The following is a 14,345-nucleotide window of genomic DNA, read 5'->3' on the forward strand; positions in this document are numbered from 1 at the left end:
CGACAGAACTTACCTTGCAGCTGTGTGCAGCTGGGACACCTGCAAAGACATGCCCGCGCTGCCTTCTGATCTCTGGGGGGGTGAGGAGGGCCAAGATAAGGTGTCTTTGCAGGCGTCGAGCTGCACACAAGAGCTGAAATAGATCCTGATTACCTGGCAGAGGCTGACTTCTGTGTGGAGCTGCCCCTGAGGGCAGCAGCGGCATTGGGACTGCCCGCATGGATCCGTGCAAGCAGTTCCTGATGCTTTACCAGCTTACTTTAAGCTGGTGGAGAGCCGCTGCCTTGGCCGTGCGAAAACAGCCAAAGAGAAAGAGAGCACCAAATGGGCTCAGAGCAGTGATGAAAGGAAAACATTGTAGGATATTGTAAGGACTTCATTATTTTATTAATTTTCATAGACAGTAATAATGGCCAGTACTTTTTAAAAATCTTTCCTTGTGTGTATTCTGATTTTCCTGACAGGAGAAATGATTGCTCAATCCCACTGCTGCTTCCCAGGCTTCACAATAAAATGCTAACTTGTGCAGACATTTTTCCTTCCTACAAGAACATTCTAACTCAACAGGTTACAAGATGCTGCCATAATAATTAGCACCATGTCACCAATGGTCACCTTTTTATCGACTACAAATAAGAAAACTGTTGAAGCACAATGAGAGAAAGGAGTACTACTTTTTAATACCCTGCTTTTTTCTACTTCAAGGGGTCCTAAAGCAGCTTATCATTACCTTCCCTTCCCCTCCCCATAACAGATCCCTTGTGAGGTACGTGGGGCTGAGAGAGTTCTGAAGAACTGTGACTAGCCCAGCAGACTTCATGTGTAGGAGAAGGAAACAAACCTGGTTCATCAGATTAAAGCCTGCCACTCATGTGGAGGAGTAGGGATTCAAATCCAGTACATCATACTTTTCGTTCCCTCCTTCAGCTCATGAGTATGATTGTTACCCCAATTCCCATCACAGATTTTTTCCTCCCAGTATATATACACTTAGAATAAGAAGTACCTTTCTTAGCTTCCCATAATCAATGAGCTCTGGGCGATGTCTATGAATCAAGGCACAAAAACCAAGGCCATCCTTCCAGCTGTGACGGAGATAGGACAAAACAACAGTATTCATTAAGAAAATCAGTGGCACCAATTGAAAAATGCATACCATAGTAGACTAGACTAGAACAGCAGTATTCACCATGTATGGGCCACAAAGAATGCAGTTGTTGGAATGCCTGGCCTTTGATTGATTTGGCTTAGAAAATATAAAAATACAATTAAGGGCTCATAAGGACTCACAGGGCATTTTTTCCAACATTCCCCTCTTGCTTCCCCCCCTTACCTACAGCCTCTTCCCTTTCCTTCTTTCCCATATACCCACCTCTTCTTTTTCTCTCCCTTGCAGCCTCTATCCTTACTCACCCTCCCTTTTTGTCCCCACATCTTCAGCTTTTCCTCTTAATCTTTTTTGCTCCTTCCCTTCCAGCTTTCCCTTCTCTTCTTCATATCAGCTACCTTATCTTATCTGCCCTCCCTCACACCCATGCTGAGACTGAGACTTGGGATCTTCAGGAATGTTGTCTGAAAACTGCCTAGCAACCCCACAAATAGCCACCAAGATCTTACAACATAAAGGCAAAAGATTTATACATATTCTGGTTTCTCTCTAGATCATATAATTTTTTTCCCTTTTACAACATGGACTTATGCAATCTCAGGGGCATATTTTTCTTAAAGAAGCAGACACTGCTTGTATGATATTAGGGGCGTTTAACCATGCAGTATATTATTTTTACATGACATATTTTCCTGACAATCTGAGATTTACCCAGGTGTGTTGGAAGATATGCCCTTTCTGTAATCCCACTGAATGATTTTTTTAATTCACCCCCTCCCCCGGCCTCCCAGGCTATTGTTCAGAATTAAACATAACAAGCATGGGGCCCATAAGGACTTTATTTAAGACATTTCTATACTACCATTTCATCTAAATTGAGCCTCAAAGGCAGTCAACACCAAACTTTAAGACTTAGGTGGAGGGGGGCTCATTTCACCCTGTATCCCCCCAACCTCTGCTCCTCTCTATGGCTTTGCTTTACAGAAAACAAGGGTTGAAATGCTCAGAAATATTGCTGTGGTGGCCAGCAACCTCCAAAATGAACACTGAGAGCTCTGTAGGCATTCTAATCTTAAAGCTACAGGTATTGTTTCTATTATTTTGGAGAGTTTTAATGTCCCCATGTATTCTTTTGTAGATTTCAGATTTTTCAGCAAATTTGGACTTCCTTCAGGTTTGTGGAGAAATATGTTATCAGAACATGGTCCATCACTTCCACCTTATTCGCTAACACATAGGTCCTGACGATGTTTACTGAAAGTGATCTACTCAGTTCAAAACTCAAGCTTTTAAGATTTACATGCATGAAATACACTGGTGCAAATAAGTCCAAACTGTATGTGCACAACCCATAAAAGGAGATGGACTGCATTGTGTGCAAGTGAAGACAAGTCATAAGGAAAAAGTACAACATATAGCACCATTCTTTCTCTCTTCAGGCACAAGGGGTGACAAAAGTTCTTGTGTATCATTGTTGGTAGAGGGACAAAAAGGCTCGCTCCAACAATGATGTATAGGAATAAAATTATATATGGCTCTGTATACCTTCACATCAGAGGTATACAAACCTGTCAGTACAAAAATAGTACATAAGCATGTTTATGTGCACCACCCTAGAGACAAAAGCATAATTCTGTACCTAATATAATGTGGGGAAAAGTCCAGACACAGTTAATCTTAAACTGATAGGGCATTTAAGAATACATTAGCTCCACCACTCTCCTTTTCTCTGATTCTGAAGCCCACTGTAAAGCACATGTGAGGTTTCACCTTGTGGAAAGGCCTGCCGAGGAGGTCATGAAAGCTCCCATTACCCTGGCCTTCCACAAACTGTGCAAAACTGAATTATTCAAGAAGGCTTTCCTATACAGTCAATATAATCGTGCAGTACTGAATGATGCACAAAGTTACTTGGGACTTGTGGACTCTTACTGCTGTATAGAGCATATTGTAAGCAGGATCCTATTATGTAATTTCTGCACTTCTGAATGACAATGTTAATTGTAATGTTGGCATGGCAATGTTAATACTTATGCTAGGTTTCTGTTTCTTTCTGGTATCCAGACTTCTAATCTTTTAATGTGTTAGTTATTTTTAATGTGTTAGTTACTTTTAATGTGTTTTGAGCCATTTTGTTGACTGAACTAACTCATTATGTGTAATCCACCTTGAGTCCATGTGACAAAGGCTGTTTATAAATAATCTAAATAAATGAATAAACATGCTTAACATTGCAGTTCAAGAGGAAGTGAGAGTTGGCCTAAACTTTTCATCAGTGCCCAAATTTTCCAGAGCACAGAAGATGGCAGGGTACAAGCAACTAGACTTCACCTTTACATTACCTAATATGGAAGTTTTGGATGTTCACATTTTTGTAGGGGGCTGTCTTCCTTTGGCACCACAACAAAAGCCCTTCCTTAGCAGATGTCTCTAGGGAACAAAAGATAAATGGATTAGCCAACTTCTGCGGGACCTTTCACTACTTTCAATGCTGCTAATGTATTCTGATTTTTAATAAAGTTGAAGCAGTTGAGGGAAATTTAGACACCGCTTTCCATTTGGGGAAAAGTCACCTGCAGAGACTAGGGTGTATCACACACCTCTAAAAACAGCCAAAAACCTGACTAATAAAAGGCTGAGAATTAAAATAGCAAAACTTATGGCAGCCTTGTAAAAAATAATTCAGAGGGCAATCACCTACTCTCTGCTTCACTCACCTGCTCCTTTCCCCCTCCAGCCCATTCCTTTCTCTTCTCCTGCAGGACATTCTTCTTCTATTTCTCTGCATGGATCTCAGAAGAGACATGAAGATGGGCAGCTTTCAACAGCACTGCGTCTCCACATCACTGCTACTGTCTACTTTAAACTTAAGAGCTACACATTCTAAACCTGGATGGTAGAACAGGAATACATGAAGCTGCCTTACACTGAGTCAGACAACTGGTCTATCAAGGTCAAAATTATTTTTGGTGACTGGCAGTTCCCTGGGGTCTCATGCTGGGGTCTTTCACATCAGCTACTACCTGGTTCTTTCAAATGGAAATGTTGGGAATTGGGACATGGAATCCTCTGCATGCACTGAAGATGATTTACTACTGAGCTTCAGCATGTTCCTTATGAGCTACCATCCCTTTGTTTACATCATGGGGTGTGAGGCAGAGCCATCTTTGTCTCTTATCTAAATGAATTATGATAGCACAGCAAACAGGGTCAGATCTGAACTAGAGAGACCACACAGGCCCACACTTATTATTGTATCACAATTATTGTATCTCTTTCTAATCCTGCCATGTACCACGCTTAGTCTTCTTGAGGTGGTAACATTAAGTCTAGAAGGGAAAATAAACAGGTAATTGGTCAGAATTAACCACAGATCATCACAAGTCTGAGGTATAGAAATGTAAAACATGCAATATCTTCACACACTAGAGGGCGATGATGTGAACAGCACAACCATGGAACAGAAAGTGGCATGAATAATTGTACACAATCATAAAAAATAATGGGAAAGAGCAAAATATAACCTTAACTACAATCTAAAGTATGCTTTGACTTTGATCCAATTTCACATCCAGTCTGGAGGACCTATTTCCTAAGGAATCAGTCCAATACCTTCCCCCTGCATAATAAGCCCAGCCCCTGAATAGTATTTTATCAATACAGAAAGAAAACAAGCTTATTATATCCTGGGTCTCCAGCAATACGGTTTCCTCAACTGCTGTCATAACCCCCTTAAGTGACGGCTTTGCACAGCTCTCTTCTGCACTCCGACTATCTGCAGGAACAGAGGAAGTGATGGATGCAATTTGCAGGGGTTCAAAATGATTAATTTTGCAGGTTTACTCCCCAAAACTAGCAGACATATAGGCAAAATCATCAGAACTGTTCATTGGTAAGGAATACTCGGCATATACAAGATCCTTGATCAAATCCCTGGCATTTCCAGTTAAAGAGTAGCAGAAGATGTGAAAGACCTCAGCTTCAAACCCTGAAGAGCTGCTGGCAGCCACAAAAGACAAAACTGCTTCGATGGTAATTTAGTACACGGCCGCTTCATGTGTTTGCATGTGAAATTATCTCCCCCCCTCCCTCCACCCAGCATTTTTTGCAAGGGAAGAAGCCACATTTGGATTTACCTTCCACAGAGATATCCTGAATGGCAAAACGGAGGATGATGGTCCAAATCATTCCGAGGGTCATTTTCACATTCCCATCCACAATTTCTGTAACACAGAAAACAACCCAACAGCTTAACAGCTTAACATATCATCGGCATATATTTAAGGAGATTGCATTTTCAAACAAACAGCAAGCTGAATAGTTGCTGATTATGTCTGGGAGACCTTTTAGAACCTTGATTAATGAGCCACAAGTAAGGCTGTTTCAAAATGTGGGAAAACTGAGCGCGAGAGAGACAATTCTAGACAAGGGTAGCTAGGCAACAGCAATTCAAAATGAATCTTCATGTTTATTCAAGAACTGGTACCAGGTACGCATTGCTAATTAAAGAGCAAACATATATACAGTCCAAATAGAATCCAGAGCTAATACAGCCAACCTAAGTTACCACCTGGTAAAGTTTTCACTCAGGTGAGTCCTTGGTTCCTCCATTATTACTGTGACTTTCCCCCTGCCCACATTCCGATCTGGGGTAAAGGGTGGAGCTTTTTCCAAATGGCAAAGCTTTTCGACATTATCACAGTTATCTGTATTAATAATTCATGACACGGCATTCACCCAAATGGTAGAGCTTCATGACAGAATCTTCTTAAGGAACGGTGCTCCTGCATTTTCTTCCTGCCTTTCACAGTTTTCAATATTGATTGTTGTTTATACATTTGGAAAGGTTTCAGCAGTAGTTTTCATTAGAGTTTTTTAAAAACTTCATTTACATATCATTCTTTCTTCTTTTAACTAATTGTACCCTGATATGCTTATTTGTGTGTTGTTATATCAAGAGATTTCAGTGGGTATGTGTGTATGCATAAAAGGAGAAAAAGATGCTGACACTACCATTGGGTTTAATGCAAGAAGGAGAAAGAGAAGCATTCCTTCACAAGAGCTAATATAATCCACTCTTCAGTTGTTCACAGCACACTATGGAAATGGGATATTACGTATAGAGAGGCTAGCTTAAGCAGTAAATGAACTGCAGCTGCCACAATGAACAAAGAAATGGCAGGCTGGAGTAGACCAGTGAGTGGTCCATCCAGTCCCTTATCCTGTTGTTACAGCAGGCAACCAATAGCCTTAGAGCAGTGGTGGCGAACCTATGTCACGGGTGCCAGAGGTGGCACTCAGAGCTCTTTCTGTGGGCACGCGTGCAGAGTTCGTCGTGGGGGGGGCCAGAAAATCACCCCCCCCACACACACATACACCTCTAGGCTGGCCTGGGCATGATCCTTTACCTGGGAGTAAGCTCGGTTGCTGGCAATGGGGCTTGCTTCTGAGTAAACCCTCCTAGGGTCGTGATTCACCCATTCGAAGTATTGCACGGTTGCTTCACCAAGTTTACTCCAGAGTAATGCGCGCCTCGGAGCCAACCATTTTTTCTAAACTAAAACCTCAGTATTCAGGTTAAATTGCCGTGTTGGCACTTTGCGATCAATAAGTGGGTTTTGGGTTGCAATTTGGGCACTCGGTCTTGAAAAGGTTCGCCATCACTGCCTTAGAGGACCAAAAAACAACCTTTGAGTTGAAAGACAGAGGTGGATTCCACATGGGCCAAAAACAGCGGTGTGAAAACAGCGTAAACCCTCTTACACTGTTTTAAACCATTTTACACTGTTTTCACACCGGTGTTTTTGGCCCGTGTGAAATCCGCCAGAGTGAGTAACAGCCTGAAAATATTATATAAAGTAGAAGATGATTGTTACAGATTTGGCTTCAACAGGTTTTACTGGCTTTCATATATAATACGAGATAAAATGGAAGAGCATCTTGTCTCCCACTTCACCCGTTATGAGTGGGAGGAAGAAGAATGAAATAAACAAACAGCCATCTGCTTTTAATGTTGGTATACACAGGTCGCTTTGACTCAATAGGGTCTTTGTGCTGCTCTGCATTTAAGTGACATCAGCTGAGGCTGTCATGTTACCGCAACTTGAGAATAACTCTCTCCTCACATGTGTGTACCTAAGGAATACTTGGGCAGCAGGATCAGGGCCCAAGATAATTGTTTTTGATATGCTGGAAACATCAGTTAAGTCACCAGTTTGAATATCCCAGCTATTTTGATAACATTGAACTCCATAATATAGCTTATTAAACAGTCAAATGGGGACTTTTTTTAGCTCATCAGAATGTCAGCTTAAGAAGTCGTCTATTGGCACATAAGAAGTTTATGTGCAGACAGACTACTTACAAAACACAACAGCAAAAAGCTTCCTTTAACCCAGGTTCAACAAAGGCCTTGTACAACTCTTTTGATGAGGAAACCTCACTTTTACCCAATGTTTGGAAGTAAACAGCGGTGTTACTAATTTCAGGAGCCATTTTCAGCATTCACTGGTTACTTTTCTAGACTTTATACTCTTTCATACTCAGACAGCAGTTTTAATGCTGCCAACACATGATAGACTATACATTCCTATGTCCTCAAACTTATAACACTGAACTTATTTGTGGGGGACATTTTGAAGCCAAGAAGATTGACAGCTATGAGGCACTAAACACTTAAAATGGGATAAATATGCAAAATAGGGGGGATATACTGCAGGACTGCCAGGTCTTCTTTCTTTGAAACAGGGAGACCTAAGTTATGAGGCCCTGGGAGATAAGAGTAGAGCCTGGGGAGGACAGAGTCCTCAATGGAGAAGATGCTAGAGTCTCAAAGCATCCATTTTCTCCTGGGAAACCATATCTGGAAATGAGCTATAATTCCAAGGGATCTCCAGGTCCTTCCTGAAGACTGGCATCTCTAATCCACTGCCTGAGTAATTTAAAACATTTTTATTCTAGTAACAGAGCAACTCATGAATACTCCCAACCTTAACTCTACCTACTTATTAAGGCTCATTCTGCCTGAACCATATTAACTACATTCTGCCTGCCTCACTGATTTTTATTTTCTAGTTTATAGCCATGACAGCTCTTTAAAGACTTAATTTAAGTCCTTTAAAAATCATAGTCTGGAAAGTTTACAGTCACCATACTCAGAAGCAGCTGGTAGATCTCAAATGGCCACATAAATTCTGTGATATCGTGATAAAAAGTGATGCAGGTCAGAAATCTACAAACTCACCTGAATTTATTCTTATGTTATTGGAAACAGTTTAGGCTAATCTAACCCATTTTACCAATAATAAAGTGCTAAGGGATGGAATGGGCGATGATGTACCCTCCACCAGTAAGGAGGAGGGTTCATCCTTGGACATTCCATCCCTTCCCTGGAGCAGCAGCTCCAAAAATCCCGCTCCCCCCACTCCCAGGAAGCCCTCCTGCCACTGCTCTGGGGCTCCAAAAGCCCCCTCAACCTCCTGCCCAGCAAGTCCTTCTGGCCTCTACCTGCCTTCACCCACGCCTTATCTAGGCCCGCTGTATTTCTTACCCTGCAGCGGGCTTTACTATTATCTATATTGTTTTGGAGCAGGATAGAGCCAACATGTTAGGCTGGTTACAGCCCACATCCTTCTTGAAGTGATATTAAGAAACTGTACAAACCCAGCTAAGCCAATCTATGAGCATCATCTTTGATTACCAACTAATACTTCACACAGAAATGTGGGGCTCTGTGTATGTTATGCACACAAATATTTGAGATCACAGTCACCCATGCAGTTAAATGCTTTCAGCTGTGCTTGGCTTTTGGAACGCCATCTGACAAACATACAAACTTTCCAGGTACAAGAATGAAATTTTGGTTTCCCATATTCTTACAGTAGACTTGTCACTGTACAATAACCATGTAAAATTCTTATTCTGAAGTGAACTGTGGCACAACTCTTACAACTCAAACAGAACAATGATGGAGGAATAATGTGATGATACCATGAAGAACATATTTCTGCCTGAAACATACAAGAACAGGGGTTGTTATGTGGTTTCCGGGCTGTATGACCGTGTTCTAGTGGCATTTTCTCCTGATGTTTCGCCTGCCTCTGTGGCTTGCATCTTCAGAGGATGTGATGGTAGTAAAGCAGGTGGAGTATCTGTGGAATGCCCAAGGTGTAAGAAGGAACCATTTGCCTGTTAACAAGTGTAAAGGGTGCAATTAGCAAGCTTGATTTGCATGTGTTGGGCGGGATCCACCCATTTAGCATTTGAGTAACCTTGAAGTTAGCATAATCAATTAGTGAGGGCATCTGCATTGCAGTAGCCCGGGCTTTTGATCTCTTTGATTGCTTACTGCCTGGTGGGTGGTGTTCACTAGCCCTTTGACTGCTTTCTGCCTGGAGACATTCTTTGTCTTGGTGGTGTTCATTAGTCACTGTCTTGATTCTAGCGTTTTTCAGTACTGGTAGCCACATTTTGTTCATTTTCATGGTTTCTTCCTTTCTGTTGAAATTGTCCATGTGCTTATGGATTTCAATGGCTTCTCTGTATAGTCTGACGTAGTGGTTGTCAGAGTGGTCTAGAATTTCTGTGTTTTCAAATAATATTCTGTACCCAGCTTGGTTTATCACATGTTCTGCTATTGCTGATTTTTCTGGCTGAATTAGTCTGAAGGCTTTCATGTTCTTTGATTCGTGTCTGGGCGCTGCATTTGGTGGTCCCTACGCAGCTGCACAATACGTGATATGCGGTAGACTCCTGCAGAAGTGAGAGGATCTCTCTTATCCTTTGCTGAACATAGCATTTGTTGAATTTTCTTAGTGTGTCTGTAGATTGTTTTGAGGTTATGTTTCTCCATCAGTTTCCCTATACAATCAGTGATTCCCTTGATGTATGGTCAGAACACTTTCCCTCTGGGTGGCTGTTTATCTTCTTTCCTGTGGTTTGTTCTTGGTCTTGCAGCTCTTCTGATGTCTGTAGTGGAGTAACCATTAGCTTGTAGAGCCCAGTTTAGGTGATTCAGTTCATCTTGAAGGAGGTGAGGTTCACAGATTCTTTTTGGACAATCTACCAGAGTTTTTATTGCGCTCCTTTTCTGTCCTGGGTAATGATTGGAGTTTTTATGTAGATGTCTATCAGTGTGTGTAGTTTTTCTGTATATTGTGTGGCCCAATTGTAGGTTCGGTTTGCGGATGACTAAGACATCTAGAAATGGTAGTTTTCCCTCATTTTCTTTTTTCATAATAAATTAGATGTCCAGGTAGTTATTGTTAATATGGTCCAGAAACTTTTTTAGTTCTTCTCTGTGGATCCAAATTGTGAATGTGTCATCCACATAATGGAACCACATAGTGGGCTTTTTTGGTGCTGTTTCCAGGGCTTGTTTCTCAGTGCTGCACATAAAAATTCACTATTACAGGGATAAGAGGGCTGCCCACGGCTACCCCATCTCTCTGTTCATAAAATTCATTATCCCATTGGAAGTAGCTTGTAGTGAGGCAATGTTGGAACAGGGCTGTAATGTCTTTTGGGAAAATCTGGTTAATGAATGCGATGGTGTCTGCTATGGGGACCTTGGTGAATAGGGGAACCACATCAAAGCTGAGTTTAAGCTTGCTGATTTTTTTTCTATGAGTGGGCTGAGTCCTTAATGTAGTGTGTGGTAAGTCCAATATGGCTTTATAACTGTGCAGCCAGAAATTTTGCCAAATCGTATGTAGGGGATCCAATGGCGCTCACAATGGGTCTGAGTGGAGTGGAGTCCTTGTGGATTTTTGGAAGTCCATAAAGTCTAGGAGGGAGAGCTTCAGATGTGCATAGATGTTGGTGTATGTCAAAAGGCCAGGCTACTACAATGCAGATGCCCTCACTAATTGATTATGTTATCTTCAAGGTTACTCAAATGCTAAATGGGTGGATCCCACCCAACACATGCAAATTAAGCTTGCTAATTGCACCCTTTCCACTTGTCAATAGACAGATGGTTCTTTCTCCCACCGTGGATATTCCACAGATATATATACTCCACTTGCTTTACTACCATCACATCCTCTGAAGATCCCAGCCACAGAGGCAGGAGAAACATCAGGAGAAAATGCTACCAGAACATGGCCATACAGCCCGGAAACCACACAACACCCCAGTGATTCCGGCTGTGAAAGCCTTTGACAATACATACAAGAACAGTTTCCTGCCAACCCTGATTCCTGAACCTTACATTTGCTCTTCAGTTTTCCCATTCTTATGAATCATAACATTTTTTAAAAATACAGGCAAAGCACTGTATCAAATAGATAAAGGTAAAGCACAGAGTCATTGCTGACATGGGGTAATGTCACATCACAACTTTTACTAGGCAGACCATATTTATGTGATGATTTGCCACAGCCTTCCCCAGTCACCTACAGTTTGGCCTCCAGCAAACTGAAGACTCATTTTACTGACCTCAGAAGGATAGATGACTGAGTCAACTTTGAGCCGGTTACTGAAACCAACTGAAACAAGGATACAGTACTGCCGGCCTTCCCATCCCTGGATACTTTCATAATAGTTATTTTGGTTAAAAGGTGAATACATAAATAACAAGAACAATAACAACACATTTATTTTAGTCATGATATCATTTTTCTGCACCCTCATCTTTGTTGCCTGAGGGAAGTGCCTCACTTGTCTTGCCCTTGTTACAGCTCTGCCAAAGAAAGTAGTCACAAAATCATAGCCATCTGAGTGAATAACAAGAACTGCAATGTAAAAGAGGGCCAGATCAAGTGACTATTGGAATGACCTTGTCTCGCACATCTGTGTCCCCACTGGAACGAGTTGCTGCTTACCTTCTGCTCCGATAGAGACCAATTTGACTCCTTTGCTAGCAATGAAATCAAGAGCTTTGTTTACATTTGAGATTTTATGCACTCGCATTTTGCCTCTTTCTGGTTTAGCCAAACGTTCACCTAGACAGAGAAAAGGAAAAGAAAATACATGTCATTTTCCCCAGTGGACTTTTCCATTCTGTCTCAGTAAAAAAACTTATATACAACTCCAGGATGGTATTTGGGAAGGCCAGGGTCTTCAATGGGAAATAATTCCACAGAGGTCATCTTCCAAAATGGCCATTTTCTCCAAGTGAACTGATGGCTCTCACCTGGAGATCAGCAGTAATAGCAGGAGATCTCCTGGAGGTGATAACCCTATAGGTATATTGGTTGCTGGGCAGAAAGTAAAAAAGGAAGCAAGGAAAGGTAAGAACGTGTGGGTTGCCGGGAGGAGGAAAAGAGGAAATAGTGTGAAGAGGGTGATACAGAGAAAGTGACACCCCCCTCCCCCGCTGGTTCTCAAACATGCATCCTGGGGCCACACAAGTGAGACTGGCCCAGACTGGTGGCCAGCACCACAAAGCAGGGAGATAGTTTTCCTGGGTAGAGGCTGTCAGATGAAGGGAAAAACAAAATACTGAATACAGGAGAGCAGATAGAGATAGCTTGCCCAGTGGATGGGAAGGAGAGAAGGCAGCAGGAAAAGGGGACAGGCTACATGGACTTTCAAGGAAGAGAAGGATGAAATAATGAAGATGGGGAAATGAGATGCCACCTGAAGATCCTTGCGGATCCTCCACTTGTCTTTTTCTAAACATGGTCCTTTCTGGAAACAGCTAGTATTTGTGTGGGAAGCAAATCCCACATGGAGCTCTACCTACATTCTGAAGCACTACAGTATTAGGTGAGCGATATCGAGGGCTTTTTTTTTTTTACTGGATGGGGAAATTAGCTTTAACTTTGAATCAACGTCTCTCCTGGTAAAATTAATTTGCAGCTCCCTCATGTTGAGCTCTTACTGGAATCCGGCTGAAACAAAACCAAATGCTTGAAATGCTTTGCTTGATTATCTGCATTCTGAAGGCCTGGCCCCCCTTATCACCCTGATCACATATTCTAATATATCCCTGCCCATGTCCTTCACTTGTCTAGTTTCCTCTTCTCCCTCATCTTGCTCCCAAAAACAACTATGTTCTCTGTCTGGCTACTCTTTATGCCTCAGCTACCTCCTAGAATACCTACATTATTGCATTTCATTCCCGTCCCCCTGCAAAATCTATCTTTACCATGAACCCATTCACAAAACCTCTCAGTTTCAGCCTTACCTGCTAAAACTACAGCTAAATACATGGAACGGAAATTAAAACATTTTCATTCCCTATTTATAGCCACCTCCACCTCCACCTTCTCCCTAGGTTATTTCTTTGGTCTCACATTTTAAGACTGCAAGCTCCTTCACGCAAGACCCTGTCTTCTTGTACTTTCTAAAATGCCCTGTACATTATGATGGTGCTATATCAATAGTAAGCAAAAATAATAGTAACTATAAAAATACATAGAGATTGCTTGTAATTAAAATTACAAGAGTGGGGTGAGACAGCTTCTCACAGGATTTCTAATGTGCAAGAAGCATATGCGTAAGTGTGTTGTTGGGGGCTATTTTTGACCATATTCCACTTTAAACTGCACAAATATGTCCCATGCCCAAAGCCATCAATAAAACTATAGAGTAGTTGTAAGTGTTTATTTTCAGGAGAGGGAAGTGCCCATACCCATCCTTGCTTTCCCTTCTGTCCCTTACCCGTGTCTCAAAACACTACATGTCCAGCCTCTACAGTTGGCGTTTACTTTGAACTGCTGCCAAAGGCAACTGAAACCAAAGCGGAGACCAAGAGACACAACAACAGCTCCATTGAACTTCTGACAAGCCCTTATTGACTCCTTTCTGCAACCATGGCATTATTCTCCACACGATGCCCACAACAAAGTGTGCGCTTGTCCTACACTTTCAAAGGGGATCATAGACGCAAGTCAAGGATATGTCTGTGACCCCATATTGCTAAATAGAGAAAAGCTTTCCAGGCTGGTTTTTGTACAAGAAAGGGGGAACTATTCAGGAAGGGGGGGCACACACAACATAATGCCAAACATTCAGGAAAACATTTTTCTAAAATGCTTCAGCAAATAAAACCCCCAGAGAGAGCAAGAGATGAAGGATAGGATACAAAAACACAACACCAGTAAATGAGAAGAAGGGAAGAGCAGGCACAAGCCGGTGTACTTTACAGTGAAACAAGCTGGAGATATCCTCCCTTCAATCATTCACCCTCCTCCTATCATGGTGTGTACATGACTTCCTCTGAGCTTTCATCAACTTCCCTATGAATGAGTGAGCACTTAGCTAACAAGACAAACAAGACAAAAATAAAGAA

The 14,345-nt window shown here is 41.9% G+C and overlaps 1 protein-coding gene across 6 annotated transcripts in view; it reads right to left on the reverse strand.

Annotated features, from left to right (window-relative positions):
* The window catches only part of ACTN1 (actinin alpha 1), a 98,788-nt gene that overhangs the window by 39,613 nt on the left and 44,830 nt on the right, over positions 1-14,345 (reverse strand). For all 6 annotated transcript variants that reach the window (XM_048484119.1, XM_048484117.1, XM_048484118.1 and 3 more), the window contains 4 exons: positions 11,932-12,051; positions 5,245-5,331; positions 3,451-3,538; positions 1,007-1,085 (listed from right to left, as the gene is read on the reverse strand). In XM_048484119.1, coding sequence (XP_048340076.1) covers positions 1,007-1,085; positions 3,451-3,538; positions 5,245-5,331; positions 11,932-12,051 — 374 coding nt within the window. The remainder of the gene's footprint in view (positions 1-1,006; positions 1,086-3,450; positions 3,539-5,244; positions 5,332-11,931; positions 12,052-14,345) is intronic.

This window comes from Sphaerodactylus townsendi, linkage group LG02 (assembly GCF_021028975.2).
Source record: "Sphaerodactylus townsendi isolate TG3544 linkage group LG02, MPM_Stown_v2.3, whole genome shotgun sequence".
Classification (NCBI taxonomy): Eukaryota; Metazoa; Chordata; class Lepidosauria; order Squamata; family Sphaerodactylidae; genus Sphaerodactylus; species Sphaerodactylus townsendi.